Raw genomic sequence first — 20,019 nt, 5'->3', positions numbered from 1 at the left:
AAGGAGTAAATGCTAAGCTAGAATCTTAGAGGGAAATACTAGAAGGAAAAGGTTTTAAACTTAGTAGATTAAAGACAGAATATATGGAATTTAAGTTTAGTAATATTAGAAGTAATGAAACAACTGTTAAGATAGGAGAGGACGAGTTGCCTGGAACCGAAAGATTTAAATATTTAGGATCATTTGTACAAAATGATGGAGGGATTGAGAGAGATGTCTTACATAGAATACAAGCAAGATGGGTGAAATGGAGGGGAGCGTCGAGTGTTTTATGTGACCGTAAAGTACCCCTCAAACTTAAAGGTAAGTTCTATAAAACCGTAGTTAGACCTGCTATGTTATATGGAGTTGAATGTTGGGCTATGACTCGAGCACATGAGCAGAAGATGAGAGTTGCAGAGATGAGGATGTTAAGGTGAATGTGTGAACATACGAAGATGGATAAAATAAGAAATGAGAGCATTAGAGAGAAAGTCGGAGTTGCATCTATTGAGGAAAAACTTCGAGAGACACGTTTAAGATGGTATGGACATGTACTTAGACGACCAATAAATGCTCCAGTTAGGCGATGTGAAACTATGATAAACATGCATATCAAACGAGGAAGAGGAAGATCAAAAAAAACTTGGTTAGCAACAATAAAACAAGATAAAATTGATTTAAATATAGATGATGATATAATAGGAGATAGCGCTCAATGGCATAAAAAGATTCATACAGCCGACCCCATCTAGTGGGAAAAGGCTTAGTTGTTGTTGTTGTTGTTGTTTGTTGTTGTTGTATCTTTGCTCTGTCATGCCACGTGTAGACATAGTTCTGGAATAAAGGATAATATGCATTATTCAACTGCTTGTATCTTTGCTCTTCCCTCATGGTACCATTAAGGTAAAGAAATGTAGCCTTGAAACACCAGTATTTTAGACAATTAACTGCCATTGACTCTTTTTCTCCAAAGAGAATATCTGCATCTAATGTATCATGAACTAAATTTACTGTCTCAAAGGATGGCAAAATCTACTGTTTTAACCCCTATTGGTTACGCAATTATACTACTTTAGTTATTGCCTGTTTTTAGCAGATCCATCTAGTGGGATAAGACTTAATTGTTGTTGTAGTTATTATTTGTTTTTGTGATTTAATGATTTATAGTCACATCTTCTTGAAGTTAACCCATCCTTGTATATCTTTTAAATTATTAGCGTTACAAATCTGCTGCAGTATGGATTGCCCCTGAAGGTGGTTTCTTACAAAGATCTGTATGGTTGGACAATGGATGAGATAGTGAAGGCAATAGGCTTAAAAACAACTGTACTTTTTGTGGAGTATTTCATCGTCAGGTATCATAAGTTACTTGGTAGATTGTGCACTAGTGGAATTTTCTTTTTTTTGGCTATTTGGTTGCCCAGCTTTTTAAGTTGCAAATATCATTTTACAGATTTTTTTAAAAAAATCTGAAAAGTTCTGGTCCTAAAAGCTTTTCTCAAATTTAATGCCTGATATATAAATTAATTTTAGAATATTAAAAAAAAAGTTCTGCTAACTAAATCCTGTTTGTCTTCTCAAATTTAATGGCTGATATATAAATTAATTTTAGAATATTAAAAAAAAAGTTCTGCTAACTAAATCCTGTTGTTCTTTGTTCCCATTCTTGATCTTTGGATGTGTTTGTAAAGTGAAGAACACAATGACGTGTGGATCTAGAAATCACTTGAGCATATCACTAAATTAATTAATTAAATAAGTTACATTCGATACTACATTTCAACAAAAGAAAATTGCTAGCTTGTATTACCATTATTATAATTAAAAGGAGGATTAAAGTTGCGATTTTATTGTAGCCATCTTGGTAATCTTCCACTTGCCAAGTGCCTACCATTATCTGGTGTTTACTTGAAGGGGTATAAATATGGGAGGAAGGAGATAGATTATGTGAGAAGAGATAAAAAAAAAAAGTATTACATTACTTGTTTGCTTGAACAAAACCAAAAGAAATATGGTAATGCGACTTATGTTATTTCTATTAGAAACTCAAACCTCAAACTTCCTTTCTCCCTCTACAAAATTGTGTGGAAAATAAATGGAGGAATTAGATGGAATTCCCATCATTTTTCTCTTCTTTTAACAAATTCATTTCTTTAATTATTTTTTTATCCCATTTCTGTTCAATTAAACATACCATTAGTATGAGTATGGTTATTCCATGTGTATTTGCATCTCTCCTTTGAATGTTAATATTGTTGAATTTTGTTTTAAAAAAATTGTTTTCTTTTGAAAATTCAAATTATTTCTTTGTTTTTTGTAATGCATATGTGTATGCATTTAGTCCCACATTGCTAAGCAAAGAAGGTTGGAATGACCTTATATATGGAGTCATTCCATCCTTGCTTAGCAAAGTTGGGTGGACCTACACGCATGCGTGGATCAAGCCCAAATCAAGTGAGTTCGGGGGGTTCGAGCCGGAAATCCATAAACCGGGCGCGACACGTTTATGCCAGTCTCTGGTATGGTTCGGTCTGAACCAAACCAGTTGGTTTGATTCTCCGGTTCTGTTCGTTTTTTGCTAGCCTCCGGACTCAGAAGGCGAAGCGACACTCCCGCGTGAGGAAAGGACGCAGGAGGCGAAACAGCGACGCGTTTGTTCGCTGGCGAAGCAAAGGACGCAGGAGGCGAAACAGCGACGCGTTTGTTCGTTGGCGAAGCAAAGGACGCAGGAGGCGAAACAGCGACGCGTTTGTTCGCTGGCGAAGCAGTGCTTCGAGTCTCTTCATAGTGAATAAAAGGGGAGGCGCTGTGCCTCTCTTATTCACTCAAGCTATTCCTGTTTTCTTCTCTTCTCTGCGATCTGAGGTCTTTTTCTGATTCCCGAGTTTTACAGTCCTGAGGCTTAGTCTGTGCGATCTGAGGTTGGGTTCGAGTGTGACGATCGTCTTGGAGTGCACCTACGATCGTCACGAGTGGTTGTCGGATCTTGGGAGGATTTTGCCGAAGAGCCTTTGCACCGTGAGGCGACGATAAATTCTCTAAAGACAGTCGGCACGCCGACGCTTCAACCCCGGATAACTATTTTCTAACCCTGTTCTTTTATTTATCTGTTTATTGCATGCTAGCTGTTTTTGTGCAAATACATTACTATATTTATTGCTTATAGAATACAACAAATATTTTATTCCTTACATCTACGGACCGCTCTCTTTAATGCTTTATTTTTATTCCTTATATGAAGAGCCAATCTTGTGATAATGGACAGTAGGATGCCATGTTACTTGTAGGCTCTAGATCGAGGTGCTGCATTAATGAAAGCAGATATAAATTGTTACTGGCCATAATGCAGGTGATATTGCTAGGTAATGTACTCTCCACATTTCACTTACTGCTACAATTTCTCTTAATAGTAAATAATAATCACAATCATGGACTTCTCTTAGGTTGAGTAGGTGTACAATCATTACTACTGGGGAAGATGGGCCTATTCCGAGATGCAAGCCTTTCAAATACACTTGTGAGAAAGAAATTGCTATATATCCTTGGCAATGAAATTCTTTTATGCAGTCTTTGTATGTTTATTCAGATAATTTGTCGATTTTTAATACTGTCAGACGTTAACCAAGTTTCACGTATGCATACTTCAAGAAGCTGGATTATTTCTCCACCGAATGTAATCTATCATGCCCTTCCCTTATTTATACTTTTCGTTCGCTGAGATTTGGCATGCACATTTAGAATAAATGGTGATTAGGGGAACTTATGTAGTAGCTTGTCAAGTACAGCCAACTTATTAAATGGAAATATTATGCATATGAAAATGGGTCATGGCTGCTATTTTATGTGTGCTAGCACTACAAAACAGACTTGGTGCATGACTCAGGACATGCTGGTACCTAAATGACCATATATTGTTGGAATGCAGTTAATATAAATGATCTCCTTTTCTTTTGACTAATATATTGATCTGTAGATTTACCGTTTCCCAGAAATTTGTTCTGTGCAGTGGCTTTCTGATTTTTTTTTTGTCATATGTTTTGCACACACCAGACTTATATGTTACGCAGAGCACTTTTATTTTGTCTCGTCAATTCTTAGTACTGATAATGAATGTGCAGGCATTTACTCACCTAATGCATATCGTGGGTTTGCTCGTGAATTAATCAAGGACTTGGAAAGAATAAGGTAAATTCTTTGCCTATGTCTATAATTCAAAAGCCGGATTAAATAATCGTATGCACATAAATAAATTTAGGTTTCTTAGTAGAGATTATTCAACTAATCTTCTCTTTCTCCTGCAGGCCTAGATCTATACTTGACATTATTAGATCAGGTGAGAATTTTCGAATTGCAACATGCACCAAGTTGCCAGAGCAAGGAATCTGTGAACGTTGCAGTTATATGTCTAGCCAGGTACTAAAACCACACCTTTTCATTGCTCAGAAGTTTTTTGGTTTATAGCTATTCCTTTCACCTCTCTTAATTACTTTTCTGCCGGACCACCAAATAGGAATTTGATTTGATTAATAGCATGATTGACAGGATTGCTAATGTTGAACTTCTCATTGCTGAATCTAATCTTACAGGACAAGCACAGTAGTTTAAGATTTCCTGAAAGTTCATGATGTTCTTTTACCTAAAAGGCAGTTAAGTTTGTTTGAAACCTATGAATTGGTGATATGCCGCATTATCTTGTTCAATTTGAAGCTCTCAAGAAACCATCGTCATGGAAAACTCAATTTTTGCTGTTCAAGGAACAGAGTCAATGGCTGAAGCCTGAAGTGGCATCCATTAGTTGAACTTCCTATGAATTCGGTATCGGAAGAACAATAGGCAACAATGATCTGAAGAAGCAATGGAAGCACGGAAATTCTGTTCCCAAAATTACTGATTCCAACTTTCAGAGCAAACAATGTGGGTCTGTTGATTTCTGAGCAACTATGGCAGATTCCTAACTCCTCATTTTGGAGTAGCAAATCACTGGTAGTGAAATCCTAGTCATTTTGTTATGCAGCTAATGAAATCTTTGTGAGGGCCATGACAGTGCTTTTCTTTTTCAGGTCATTGTTGAAAAGCATCGAAACTCAAGATCTTGTACACGCTGTGGCATCAGCATTTCATCTGTTCCTTATGTGAACTTAGCAAGATCTTCGCATGGTCCGCCATAATGGACAATGTCTTGCTCAACGATCCAAAACAGTACAATTACTAATGAACTTCTCCACTAATAATGCTCCCTTCCTCAATAGCCTGCATTCTTGAAGAGTGCATGCTTTGTGACGATGCTAAACACCTGAGAGCTAGAAGCCTACATTGTCGGATCGCTAGTCTCGAGTCGACGGTGAATCGATAAATTTTTAAAAGGGAAGAGGGGAATATGTTACATACCCTTGAGTTTTCTACTTCTCTTCACTAACATCTCAAAGGAGTTAAAACTAGTTGAATCTCTTGTTCTTATGTTGGACAAAATCAATTGCTTTTCAATTTTAATTTGCTAAAACTAACCAATGAATGTGCATAAACTGTATTTCAAATTTACCTAATAGACAAATCAAAACAAACAAACAAAAAAACCATTCACCTCCAAAATTAATCAGATGAAATTTAAACACCTAACCTATCAAAAAACAAAAATTTATGTACTCAATTCTAGTTAAGTGGAACAAACACAAATTCATTGAGCCTCTTCCACCATTAGGGAACCACCACTTTTTCTTCTTCCTTTCCACAATCCCTAACATCATCAGTGATAGTCGCTAAATTTATATAAACTTGTTTAGCTCATCTGCAATTTGTATAAGTAAACTAAATAAAATGTTTCAACTCAAAATCGTTCGACACAGTAAAATTGAAAGAAAATGAAATAGACCGACCTAGGCATACAGAAAAACTGAAATCCAACAATATATGCACATGACTCAAAATTCTTCTCTCCATTGTAGAGACGGGAAAGCACAAATGACTCAAAATTCTTAAAACGACCAACTGCTTACCACGAGTAATGTCCACAACAACACGAGGCAATATTGACACATCCAATATTTGTCGACATACAGTAGATGATTGATAAGTCAATAGCTAGAACAGCACAAGTCCCTGAAGTTTAAAGCTCTTAATATTGAACATAATTAGATGCAGAATGAAGTAACCGAAACCGAGTCCAAGCTTGAAATGTAACGTGGAGGATAGCCATTAACAAGACGCCCAAAGGATGCTCTCTCTGGGCTTCAATAACCATAAGGAGAAAATGACCTTGATCGTCCAAGAAGGAAGCAGTCGACAGCGAGGGGGAAGGATTTCAGAATTTGGGCTCAATTTGAAACGCGAGTCAGATCTTTGCTCATTTAGTTGAATCCCAACTTAAGGAACACGAACCATTCAATGAAATTTAAGCTAACTTAACCTGTTTGCATCAAAAGAGAGTGAAAGAAACTATACTGTGAAGAAAAACTAACTCAATCTATTAAAACACAATCAATCTAGTTATCCCTAATCTGCCATAATATAGAAATTGAGCATGAGCAAGGAACACTTAGATGCAAAACAACAACTACCAATCAAATGAATTTAAACCAATTGCATAAGGAATTAAACCCCAACATTCTTCCAAACATGAAAAGAAAACTACACTAAAAAGTGGACTATTAGATTATATATATTTATTTATTTATAGCTTTTAGGATAATTTAATCTTTTTTCCTTTTCTATTTAGGGTTTAGGGTTTCTTAACTTAGCTATATAAGATTTTATACTCTGTATTTCTAATATTCTTTTGGGATTCAATAATATGGCTAATTTTTTCCTCTTTTTAATTTCTACATGATATCAGAGTCTTCATCTTCATGGTTTCGATAGTTTGATTGAAGAACTTTAAATACAATCCACAGTTTTCGCGATAGGTATCCGTGCAGTTTGGTTATTCTGAGCATTATTCATTCTGTCATCATGCATGGTCGTACAAATGCTTCATAGAAATATGATCCGTATATACTTGAGCAGTATCAACAGTTCCTTGCTTCACAGCACTCTACCATGTCAGCTTCCTCTCATATATGTTTGTCATTATCTAATATTTCAAGTATATCTTTTTCCTTATGGATTTTGAACTCTGGTGTCTCCCATCATATGTCATCTAATTTATCATTTTTTATTTTTTTCTCCCAGTTCTTCTATATCTATTGTGGTCGCTGATGATACTTTTATATCATAAGTAGATGTTGGTTCAATTGTTACATCTTTTTATCTTTTACTAATGTTTATTATATTTTGAGTCTTATTTTAAATCTTGTTTCTATTAGTTAATTATGTGAGTCTGGATACCTAATCTCCTTTTCTTCATCTAATTGTTATGATCATGACTCATGATCTCATAGGCTGATTGGGACAGGTCATAGGTAAGGAGAACTCTATGCTTTGGATCAACTCTACTAGAAGTTGCAGCTTCAAATGTGGATTTATCATCTTTTTGTCTGAGTCGTTCATCTTTTGATTTTTATTTGTGGCACTCTCATTTAGGTCATGTTTCAGTATCTCGTTTGTAGTTTTTAACTTTTACAAGAGTATTAGGACCTTTAAAAAGTTTTGATATTTTTTATTGCAGTAATTGTAAACTGGTCAAATTTTTTGCCTGTCCAATTACTAAAAGTCTTTCTTTTTCATCTACTCCATTTGATCTTATCTATTCTGATGTGTAGGGACCCTATCCTATTCCTACACAAGGGAGGTCAAAGTTTTATGTTTTATTTATTGATAATTGTACTCGTTATTCTTGAGTCTATCTTATAAAACATAGGTCTGATTATTTTACCCATTTCAACAACTTTAGAGTTTTCGTGAAAATTCAACATTCTAGTATCATAAAGTGCTTTCATTGTGATTTGGGAGGTGAATACACTTTGAATCATTTTTCACATTTACTTACTTATGATGGTACTATTCATCAAATCTCGTATATAGATATGATGTGGCTGAATAGAAACATAGGTATCTTGTTGAAATAACCTATTCATTTTTATTGTCTGTCAGTGTTGCTAGAGTCTTTTGGTTGAAAGCAATTCTTACCGCTGCTCACATGGTACGAAGGCTCTCTAAAGCTCTTAAATGGGGTACAGAGAGGAACTTGAACTTCTTTATAGTTAGTTGAGTGGAGTTATCTCAAAGCCTTTTATTTCCTTCTATTTCATCTCTAGAGTTGGATCCATACTTTGATGCTGATTGAGCTGGTGATCCTACGGATCACAAATTTACCTTTGGTTTATGCATTTTTTTTGGTGATTCCTTGATTTCTTGGAAGAGTAAGAAACAAGATGTTATTTCAATATCTTCCACAAAAGTTGAGTATCATGTCATGACCTTAACTACTTGTGAGATAGTTTGGTTGCTTGCAGATATAAGTATATCTCTTCATCAACCTATTCCGCTATATTGTGATAATCAGAGTGCTACTCAAATTGCGGGCAATTCAATTTTTCATAAGCATATGAAATATATTAAAATTGATTGTCACATTACTCATTATCATCTTCAGATTGGCATCATCACATTATCTTTCATTCATTTAAATTTATAGATTGCTGATATGTTTACCAAGATACATTCTGTTTCACACTTTCGTTTCTTGTCTGACAAACTCTCAATGATTCTAGTTGTAGTATCGTACGTTTGAGGGAAGATGTTAGATTATATATATTTATTTGTTTATAACTTTTAGAGCAATTTAGTCTATTTTCCTTTTCTATTTAGGGTTTAGAATTTCTTAACTTAAGTATATAAGGGTTTATACTCTATATTCATATTATTCTTTTTGGATTCAATAATACGGTTAGTTTTTTTCTTTCTTAATTTCTACTTGGAGGACTGATAAATCTAAGGGTACTTACAATTCAAGCTAGGGCAACCTAGCTCATATGGTTAGATTTGATGCAAGGATGAAGAAGAAGAGATGCTCAACAAAGGTGGATGAAGTTGATCGAAATGATGGAGGAAGAAGGATGATTACAATTGTGAGGAATGCCGGAGGAATAGAAATGATTCTCCAAGGAAGGAAACACCCTTGTCCTCACTGTGGCTTGCAGTATGGATTATCAGCATTAGTGGAAGAAGAAGGAATCCTGAATGGTGATGTCTGTGAATAGGATGGATCATCGAATCTGAATAGGGCAAGAAAATCCCATAACCCTCCTCGACGGTAGATGGATGATCACTAGTGGCTAGCGGAGATGAAGGAACTGGATCGGCGATCTCCTTTGCATCGCGCGAGCTTCTACTGTAGAATTTGACGATCGTTGGTGGATGGATTCAAGAGGAAGACGACTCCGACCGATGATGGTTGCGGAATAGAAAAACACCTTACCTCTGTTGGTGATGCTCCGGTCGTCTTCCTCCTCCACTACCCAACCTCGCGCCCACCTCCTTTGTCCCCCTCCCCCCAATGCTTCATCCATTTCTTAACTATAGCTTCTCATTTGAACTGAATTTGGATGGACAACTAAGAAATCTCCAGATCTGGATCAATGGTTGGATCAGTTCAAATTTGGATCAAAGGCCTCAAATCTTTATCAATGACTATGATTTACTCTCCTTTGACTTGGATGGATTAGATCTTTGACAGATGACTTAGATCTCTCGAATCTTGAATGAATGATCCATATTAGACCAGATTGGATCTCTTCCTTAGATTTGACTCTAAATTTGATCCAACTCTAATCTATGTTCCCTTGGTTGCCTACAAAGAAGATCACATTCAAATATTTAGAAATAATTCCACAAATGTAAGATAAATCACATCAAGTCTCAAAATGAATCTAAACTCATAAAATATAATATAAATATGAATTTAATATATGAGAAGATTAAAAATCATGAATTTATAAATTTAAATATCGTGACAAATAAACAAAAAATTTTCAATGATAATAAGATTATTTTCAAGATTCAAATCCACCCCTCATTCTCAGACCAGAACATTGATTATTTTTTTTAATCAACAACAAAAGTTACAAAACACAAAGATTTACATTGTTCTTTGATAAGGTATTTACAGTATTTCAATTTTGTGTGTTTATTGATTAGGAATTATATCAAATGGGTCATCATTTTTTTTCATCAGTTAATTATACTATACACCACATATATATTATAGTTTTTCTATCATATATAATTAATTTATCAGTTATTGATCAACTGATAATTAATTATGCTAACTCCTTAAAATGAATAAATTAAATCAATAAAGTTGCCGTGGGTTGTTATAAAATCATACAATGCACCTATTCATGTATATCATCTAGATCTCATCGATCTTTTCATTTTGGAATGTAGTTAATAAACATTGAACAAAAAAATCGACCCCGAAGAGTGAATGAACTAAGATTTACCATTTTTAACATTTTATTTTATTTTTTAAAAAATAAAATAAAATTTTGTACAATCTCTACACTGATACACACTCAACACGTGCTTCTTAATTTAGCTGTCCAATCTATGTATTAACATTCCTCAACCTAATGAATTTTCGATGCATCCGAGTATATCTTTCCTTATGTCTTGATTATTTACATGAATGATTAATAATTATATGTGATCTATCTTATTCGTATTGACTTGAGGATAAATTAATAAGGATACGTTATGTCTTGATCATTTACATTAATGATTAATAATTATATGTGATCTATTTTATTCGTATTGACTTAGGGATAAATTAATAAGGATACTGGAACGAATAAATTATCTTTTGTCACATAATTAATTTATTTTTATTATTTTTATTTTTCCCCTTCGCCTAACTTTTAAATTTTCAAAATTCCCCAGATCTTTAAAATTAATTACCGAATAAAAGCGCAATTGCAATGTCATTAAATATTTTGGTCCAATTTGAAAAGTTCAGGGTGTTTTGTAAAAACACCGGCCGCGTCTGTTAAACACAATTTAATGGAATAAAACGAAAAAAAAAAACATTTTCATGGTAAAGTATTAAATCTGAGTGTGAAGAAAATACATAAAAGGAAAAACAATAAGAACGCGCCAGATCTTGAGGTTTCCATATTCGATAGTGTGTCGATGCTATAAAACTGCAAGTCTTGGTACCATTTTTCTTCAATTTCGTTCTTCTTCTCTGTTCTTCTCCTCTGGTTCAGTGTTCGATCGTCGTCGTCTTTGGATCTCTTCTGTCTCTGCCGATCAAAACAGAGCAGAGCAGAGCAGAGGTTTGAGTCGTGGAATGTTTAGATTTGTGTTGCTGAAAAAATTCCTGCTTTTAGTGTTTCTGTTGATCTTCGCGTTCGATTCGAGGTTTTGGGAAGGAAAAGATTGGATTTTGATGGTTGATGCAGGTGTTTGAGAATAGATTATGGTGATGGCCGCTGTGTCTTCGACGCCGGTGAACCGGACGGAGCACGTCCAAGTCACGCCGAAGGTCATGTGGGTGATGCCGGGCAGGGGGTCGGGCGATGCGGAGATTCGGCAGCGCACGGTGCGAGTTTTCTACGACGACTACTGCGCCACCGACTCGTCCGGGGACGAGGAAGCGGATGGCGGCCATAGCGTCCGGCGGATCGTGCAGGAGATACGAATAGAGGTCCGGCGAGGGAAGGCGCAGACCGCGGCTGAGGTTCGGAGATCCAATACTGGGAAGAAAACCGCCGTAGCCGCGACGAGGAAGAAATGCGTCTTGGTTAACGTAACCAGAGGTGGAGATGGCAGCGGGCCGCCGAGGTTCCGCGGTGTCCGGAGGCGGCCGTGGGGGAAGTTCGCGGCGGAGATACGTGATCCGTGGCGGCAAGTCCGTGTGTGGCTGGGGACGTACGGCACCGCCGAGGAGGCGGCTAGGGTGTACGACTCCGCCGCCATCGAGCTGCGCGGTGCCGACGCTATCACGAACTTTCCACGGCCTGGGGCGTCGGTCTCCATTGCCGCCGCGAGTAATGGCGCCACCGAGGTCCGCGCCTCTCCGGCGCCGAAGAAGAGCACCGTGGCCTCCCGAACCGGCAAGGCCCACAACCACCGCTCCCCAACCTCCGTCCTCGGCCTCTCCACTTCCCCCTCCCGGCATGTCGACGGCGAAGAGGAGACGAGCCTGCCTCCGGTGGAGTCCGGCGGGTTCCTGCTGCCGGTCGAGGACGGAGAGCTCTTCGACGATTTCGTCGGCCTGGAAAAGACTTCCCCTTTCAACTTCTTCAACGACGAAGGCGACTTGCCAACCGGCTTCTTAGTCGACGACTTGAAAGACGTATTGAACCTCAGCTCCGGGCTTGACCTCGACTTCAAGCGAGGAGGCGACAGCTTCTTCTCGGACATCGGCGACTTCTTCCGGATGTAGCCGGTAATTTCGCCGCCATGTTAATGTTCATTCGAAAGTCATCGACTGTGATTTCGTCGCCGGAAGGCGGCGCCGTCAACCATTTAGCAAAAGAAAAACAATTTTTGTTTGTTTTCTTTGTCCCCTTGTAATAGAGCGATATTTTGGCCGGTGATGAACTGATAGTTTATCTTGCTTTTGAAAACTGACAGTATTCACTATTACTTGCAAAAACAAAAAGGGTTTTCCGGCGACGACCACGAACACGTGGATCGCGTCCATAGTTAGATTCGGTAGAATTTGGCATCTCAATGTCGGCTCTGGTCCACGTAAGACTACCAGAGGATGTATATTCATTTAAAAAAATGCATAGTGTTCTCGGCAGAGAAAACACACACAGAAAAGAAATAGTGTGAAAATCTAGCAAAGCTCAAAAAACACGTAAAGAAACTTTGACTTCCCTTATTAAATTAAAATATATAGTTGATCGCATAGTTTTTTTTTTTTATTATTTTGTTTGAAAAAAAAAATTACAAAGACCATACGAACACTAAATAGTTTATTTGTGAATAATTTAATTGACGTGATGGCCAAGGGGGCCTTGATTATGTATCATTAGAAATCTAACTTAGTCTTGGATAGAAATATAATTTGAATATGAGACCCCTTTCGAGTCTTAAATAAATAAGATGGTCATACTTAAAAAGGTTATTTATATATACTTAACTCGTGACCATCTTAAATATATAATATTTCATTGTACGAATAGTATTTTAAGTTTTAAAACTAGTTTTCCTCTAAATCTTACCTCGTGATTAATGGTTTTTGTTAACTATCGTTAATCACATATGTATCCACTAAATATATAATTTGTTCTCTCACATGGATCTAATGACTAACACATGAGATATTATCATCATAAGATTTAGAGTTCGAATCTCGACAAAGTCGAGGTAAATACCTCCCTTTTGTGCTAGTCATTATTCCAAAGATTAGTAGCTGTCCGTGATTTACCTTCTCCGTGTTGACCTGGGACGAATTTGCGGGGGCGCTAGGGGCGAGCGTATTCACCTTCTACCGCAACTAAAAGATGTTGGAGTCCTAAGCTTTCAGCACTTCCCGATTTACCTTAGTGGTTGGTGGAAAATTTTCGTAGGATCGGACCGATCATCACAGGCTTGATTAATTATTTTTTTTAAAATATAATATTGGTGCTCCAATTAAATATAATATTGGTTGATGCTTTAAACACAATTATTAACGTTGTGTATGACTTTAATTTAATTGGAGTCTTCTTCTTCATTAATTGTTCCTAGCTCCTCCTCCAATTTCCAAATCCTCCTGTAATATATATAATTCTCCTGATCATGGATGGTGATGAATCAAAGTACAAGATTTGGGACTGCAACAGCTCTCTCTACGACTCCTATGAGCTCCGTTCCATCATGAAGAAGCTCAGCTCCATGACCACACCACCGGAACCTCCACCGGCGAAGAAGAAGATATGCTCTGGTGTTGTTTCCAGTCCCGTCAAACTATTATTCCGAGTGGTTCCACTGCGACGTCAATTAAGGAAGCAGAGCCCTCGGCCTGCTGACTTAATTGGGTTTGGGTTTTCAGGAACGGTGGAGAAGGCTGAGAGTGCCGAAGCTTCGTCTGATGGCTTTGCCGGGGTGGGTTTACGGCAGAGTCGCCGCAGTTGATGCGGCACTGACGGCTAGATCGTGAAGTGAGATGTAGTTGCATGGTGAATTCCAGGTCCATGAACAATCTTTTAAATTACCTTTTTGGTTTTGCAATCTTCCGATTTACTTTATTAATTGTGTTGCCTGTAAACGATCGAAGAACTTTTATTGGTTCGTTACCTATTGAATCCAGTTGGATATAATCTTATTGATACAGCGGATGTCTCAGTCTCCACGTGTCTCACGTGGCTAAGAGTCTTGTTGAGCTGTCACTCAAAATCAAAATCAAGTGGATCAGACATGACCCAAAGGATATTAAACTCAGCCTAAAAGGGACTCAGATCGAATCTACATAATACACTCATCTCAAAAAAATATAAATTTTTTCACAGACCATGAAAACATGGATTGAGTCTATAGTTAGATTTGGTAGAGGCCCAAGGAAGATCTTATCAGGTAGAGAGACTCTTGCAGTCTTGCAGCCTGAGATAGTAATATCTAAGGGAGATCTCCGCAAGTAAGGAGACTCTCACAACCTCGAATAGTTGAGATCTAGGGGGGGTGTCTACGGGTAGGGAGACTCTCACGGACAATGATATCCGGAGAGATCTCTCTAAGTAGGGAGACTCTTGCAGCCTTAAAATAGTTGAGATACAGGAGAGATCTCCGTAGGTAAGGAGACTGTCATAACCTCGGATAGTTGAGGTCCAAGGGAGATCTCCGCAGGGAAGGAGACTCTCGCAACCTCGGATAGTTGAGGTTTAGGGAAGATTTTCACAAGTAGAGAGACTCTTGTAGCCTGAGATAATGATGTCTAGGGAAGATCTCCATGGGTAGGGAGACTTTCACAATTTGATATAGTGATATCTAGGGAAGGTCTCCCTAGGTAGAGACTCTCACAGTTTCGAATAATTGAGGTCTAAGGGAGATCTTCTCCATAGGTAGGGAGACCTACCTCATTGCCTGGGATAGTATTAGTTAGAGAGACATTAGCATAAATGATGAAGTAGAGTAAGAGGAGGGGCAGAAGTCCAGGGGAGATGTCCTGACTGAGGGTGTTCTCGTAGCCTAGATGGTGTGTTGAGGACATTCTTGAGCAAGGATGCTCCCTTGCTGGTTTTACGTACAGGACTGGTGGACCGCTACTTTTTCATTTGAACAATCTGATTATTAGGTCATTTTAGATAATGTTTCCAAAGGTGTGTTCTCAAGTACTTGTCACGTCTCTAGTGAACACGCTTAGATTTGTCCGGGTATATATGCCAGGATGGGGATTACAAGTGCATCACTATTCATATCCAGAAGGTTTTTGTGTGGGTTTGCTATTCATGATTTTTAATAGTAGCAACTAGGTTTGGGAATTTAAAAAATAATAATATATTAGGGAAACCTTTTAAAAAATCTAACTATAAATTTTTTTAAAAAAATGGACATTTTTTTTTGGTAAAATGTCCCATTAAAATTAAAATCCACTAGCCGAACATCTTTTCCCTGAACTGAACCTTTTTTTCTCCTTCCCATATTTTCTTCTCCCCTAATCGTTTTCTTATTGTCTTCCCAACTCTAATTTAGCCATCAAAATCCTCACCTCTCTTAACGTCCTACAGTGAGGTCTCGCCTTAGTCACAACCTCACAGTGAGGTCGCAAGGTTAGGCGCGACCTAGTAGCATGCCCTCCGTCCTGGCGAGCTTGAATTTACCAACTTAAATTCGTCTCCTCTCATTAAAAATGTCACTGCTTTTAATAATATATTCGAGTTATTGCGATTTCAATCTAACGTCACAATAGGGCAAAAAAAAAAAACATAGGAACAACTTAAAGTTTCAGCAATTACATAAGAGATAAATAAATTCCAGATTTTTGGAATCCTAGATGGGCAAAACTAGAAAGAACATTTTTGACTACGTCAATTCCTTGCTCAGGAATTAGAAACTCGATCCAAAAAAGTTGGACGGATCAAAGTTGAACAACGGACCAAACTCCGCCTGATCGAGCATAAAATTTGCGTCCATCCTCGGTGAGTTGGTCGTCGAAGCGGCTGCCGAGACGATCTCAGTGAGCTCAGACTCGGAAGCGTTCGGATGAACTGCTACTTGAGAAGGAGCCACTGGGAAGTAATTGGAATCCGAGGTCGCCGGCGAAATGAACAGGGGAGTGGAGCTCCCCGTGTAGTAGTTGCGGTGGTGGTCTTCAACTGCCGCCGTCGACGAGAAGACGAGGTTCTGAGGGGGGAAACTTGTGATTTGGGCGGACGAGGAAGGGAAGAAGAAGGAAGAGTTCAAAACTTGAGCTTGGTGGTGGTCATGGCTTTGGCTAGTGGCTGGTTCGTCTGCTCCCGGAGTCGGCGGAGCTTGTAGCTTCTGCTGGCAGGTGTGGTCGCCGCGGTAAGTGATGTCAAAGACACAAGAGTCGTCGTCGGATCTCTGCACTTGTTTTGTGGCGAGGCAGCCGGCGGTGTTCCGGTGAGTGCATCTGTAGTAGCCTCTGGTTGAGTGAAATAAAAAATCATTTATTTACAGCAACTGAAAAGGGCAAAACATAACCACCAAAAGGAGCCCAATTCTACTGAATGCAGTAGCCTCTTCATGCCTCCGCCATGAAAGATGAAATATATGTGGTAGATTTACAAACCTTGGATGCCGGGCTCCAAGGATTCCCTTCTGCCCATACTTCCTCCAGCTATATCCATCTTCCAACCCCTCCGCAAGCCCGCCGCCGGCCACGCAAACTCGGCTCGCCCATTTCGGTAGAGTTTTTCTGAAACCACAGAGAGAATTTAATTAGAAAGCTCTGAACTGCCGTGTGCCTATCGTTGCGACCGCAGGAGCTCACCTCTTCTTGCACATCTCCCTGCGCTCGTGTTCCTTGAACAGTACTCGCTCGGAGCACTCGCTCCGGGGACTGCCGCTGTTTGAAATCGGCGGCGAGTCGGAAAGGGGTAACTGCGGCGGTAGGTTCGACGGCTCGGGCTCCATGATCTTAGCCGTGGCGATGGCGTCCTCCAAACAAGACCGTATCTGCTGCAGCAGAGCTGTTCGGCGGTACTGGTTCCCATCGGCGTGAACCTGCGCCATGAGCTGCCCGGCTTGCCGCTCCGCCTGCGACAGCAGCCTGAGCAGCGAACTCAAATCCAGCGCGCCCTCCATCGCCAACTGATGCACGAAGGTGTCTCTGAAACTGAAATTGGAATCGCATACGCAGAATAATCATGCAACGCGTTATTGCGAGACAAGGGAAGCAGGAACTGAGAATTTAAAGTGGAGGATCAAATAGGGGTTGAGTCCGTACGACGAGGAATGTGATCAGTTTGACGAGGAGATGGTTGAAGGATTCAAAGCTACAGCAGGCAATTAGCAGAATAGAAAAGCAAGTGGTTGACTGATCAAGAAGATTTTGATTAGTCTACAATTTTGTTCTTTTGGTCGCCGCGTGAGTGCGACGTCAGTCATAATCGAAGAGCTTGCACTCTAATTTTGATTCAATTTGTTAATGGGAAATAAAGGTAAAAGGGCTTTATATATATATATTTTTATCAAAAGAATGATTCGTCCCACCTATGATAATGACGTATTTATCCTCTAATATTATTTTTATTATTCTCTCAAATAAATAGTGTTATGGTAGTTATTATTTCATAAATACTATAACTACAATAATTATAACTAGTTATAATTATTGATGCAGTAAATATCAATGATCAAATTTAAATTTTTGATAAATGACAAATAATTAAAGTTAGGTTTTATATTGTCTAATATTTTTACTAAGTGTGTAGAATTTAACGGGTCTAGAGGACTTGATACCAAGCTGAAATCCAGTTAAATGTACGGGATCTGATAGCTGATGGGAATCCATATAGGTCAAGGAGCGACCCGATATCTGGCGGGAAGTCCGACTGGATCTGCGGGATCTAACAGCTAGCCGAAGTCCAGTTAGGTCTGCGGACCTGACAACTGACAGGAAGATCCGGTGGATCAAAGGAGAGTTAAGTGATTCTACATGGTAAGTAAAGATAAATCACTAGAAGAGAGTAATCCAGTGAGGACGAGCCCCAATTAGGGACCTTAGGCGCTGATCTAGCTTAGATCCATTTTGGAAATCTAAGTTGAGATCAAGACTTGGTCATGGTCTAGAGATCAAGATTTAATTAATAATGCTCATAAATTGTGTTAACTCAATTTTATAGGGTATATTATTTTTCTATGCACTGACATGCCTCCCCACTCGAATAAGCTAAGGCTTGTGGTCGTGAAGGATAGAGCCTCGATGAACCGAGGCACCTTCAGTGGGAAGGATGTCCCTCTGTGCGGATAAGAACCATTATCTTCGGTGAAGATCAGATTAATCGGAGGCGCCTTCAAAGAAAGGAGGTGCCTCGGATCATCAATAAAAGAAGTTGACGAACAGTCATCAATTGACAATTCATTTATAAGCTTCAACACCTCTTCTGTCGTTGCTTCAACTCCATTCTACTGTTGCACTACTGCTCCAAGACATCCGATCGCTGCCAACACACCGACACTGACACACGAGCCCGTTCAGACTCTACAATTTCAAGTGTTGATAACGATTTTGTGATGTTGTACTTTTGTCATACTTACAAAAGGAAAGTGTAAGTTGTTACACTTTCCTTATTTTCATACTTGTATTTGATTTCCTCTTCCGTCGGTTTCAGAGAGTTTTATAGTGAATTATCCATTGATACTATTCAAGGGATCGTAGGTCTTGGAATAGGAATTGACAAAGATTCCGAACCAAGTAAACCGACGACTGAGTCTCGTTTGCTTTTAGTTTTTGTTTTTATTTCCACCGCACTTTTGTTTAAAAAGAAAAAGAAACATTTTTTAAATACATGTGATTCACTCCCTCCCCCTCACATGCCTCGATCCAACAATAATTGTAGCTATTATGATTTCGTAATTGCTATAATATGAAAAATAACCTTAATAAAGACAACTAAAATTCTTTGGATCTTTTGAAAATACTTTAAACGATGTTTTTTTAGGCCTAAGATAGAGAATTGTGAATTATACATAGTAATAAATGTAGATCTCTGAATAAACTTCAATTTATATATTGTGTATCTCATAATTAAACTCGATTCAAAAGTTATAATATTTCAAGGCTTAACTATTCACGTTGTAATAACAACAGTTTAGTAGCTGCTACACAGACATATACGAAATAATAGTTGTTATAATTATGTAGTAGTAACTGCTATAGCGGCGCATCTCTTGTTCACAATTTAAATGAGAAATATAAGTGAGAGAGAATAATAGAAATAATAAAATGAAGGATAGTCGTCCATTAAAAAAAAAGGTAAAAAAAAAAAAATCAAAGAGGGACATATTTGGATGATTCCAAAAAATAAGGATGGCCTTTTGATTTTTATCATATCTCACTATTTAATTAAAAATCTGGACCCTTTAATAACTAATTTTAATGAGCTCAAAATTAAATTATGTTAATGTCCTTTTCTCTTTTCACGCTAAAAAATAAATTTAAGCTTTATTAGTAATTTTTTCTAGTTATTTTTTAAATAAAAAATATGTATTATCATGGATTTCTTTAGTCTTACATCTTTGGATTGGCAACACCGGGAGTAGAGAATCTTCTATTAATACCTTGAGTTTGGGACGTTAGAAAACATACATTTCTCAGTCTATTGGCTAAGATCAAGTGTAGTATTTGTTCTTAATTAGCAGTTTAATATTTGATATAAAAAATTAAATTATATTTTTTATAAGGGAGAGCCCGTTACAGTAGCTTGCTACTGGGGTTCTCTAACGTCGCCTTTGCATTTCATTACTGCATGGGTCTGGCGCTGTAGGTCCCGTATAGGCAGGCTAGAGATGGTGGATGGCGTCCTGCACGTTAAAATCAATTATCTTTTGCTTTCTTTTTGGCAAAGAGAATCCACATTAATTAAACAGAAATAGATGCATAAAATAATAGTATGAGGCAAGAACGAATTACTTAATTATAACCAGCGAGGTTGTTAGTCTAAGACTTTGAAAGCTTCATCAAAAATCTCCTTCTAACGGAGTAACCTC

At 38.2% G+C, this 20,019-nt stretch overlaps 2 protein-coding genes and 2 pseudogenes across 2 annotated transcripts; 3 read left to right on the top strand and 1 right to left on the bottom strand.

The window, feature by feature from the left end:
• Positions 1-5,482, top strand: part of LOC122048839 — a 48,833-nt pseudogene extending 43,351 nt beyond the window's left edge.
• Positions 5,483-11,338: 5,856 nt separating this feature from the next.
• On the top strand, positions 11,339-12,301 carry LOC122048838 (pathogenesis-related genes transcriptional activator PTI6-like). Its single transcript, XM_042610357.1, has one exon. The coding sequence runs from the start codon at positions 11,339-11,341 to the stop codon at positions 12,299-12,301; it is 963 nt and encodes a 320-aa protein (XP_042466291.1).
• A 3,452-nt stretch (positions 12,302-15,753) lies between these two features.
• LOC122049657 (transcription factor WRKY19-like) lies at positions 15,754-17,214 on the bottom strand. The gene is made up of 3 exons (XM_042611014.1): positions 16,799-17,214; positions 16,598-16,723; positions 15,754-16,450 (listed from the first exon to the last, which is right to left on the bottom strand). Exons 1-3 carry the CDS (start codon positions 17,110-17,112, stop codon positions 15,892-15,894), a joined length of 999 nt encoding a protein of 332 aa, XP_042466948.1. The 5' UTR covers positions 17,113-17,214; the 3' UTR covers positions 15,754-15,891.
• Positions 17,215-19,614: 2,400 nt separating this feature from the next.
• LOC122049728 lies at positions 19,615-19,798 on the top strand (annotated as a pseudogene).
• The last annotated feature ends 221 nt before the right edge of the window (positions 19,799-20,019 follow it).

The sequence above is a fragment of the Zingiber officinale genome, chromosome 2B (genome assembly GCF_018446385.1).
Source record: "Zingiber officinale cultivar Zhangliang chromosome 2B, Zo_v1.1, whole genome shotgun sequence".
NCBI lineage: Eukaryota > Viridiplantae > Streptophyta > Magnoliopsida > Zingiberales > Zingiberaceae > Zingiber > Zingiber officinale.
The sequence above is the reverse complement of the archived record's forward strand: the minus strand, read 5'-3'. Positions and strand labels throughout refer to the sequence as shown.

Coding starts and splice junctions, on each gene's coding strand:
- LOC122049657 (XM_042611014.1), bottom strand. CDS start 17,112: ATGGAGGGCGCGCTGGATTTGAGTTCGCTGCTCAGGCTGCTGTCGCAG. Junction 16,724..16,798: donor AGGGAGATGTGCAAGAAGAG/GTGAGCTCCTGC, acceptor CTGTGGTTTCAG/AAAAACTCTACCGAAATGGG. Junction 16,451..16,597: donor CTTGGAGCCCGGCATCCAAG/GTTTGTAAATCT, acceptor TCACTCAACCAG/AGGCTACTACAGATGCACTC.
- LOC122048838 (XM_042610357.1), top strand. CDS start 11,339: ATGGCCGCTGTGTCTTCGACGCCGGTGAACCGGACGGAGCACGTCCAA.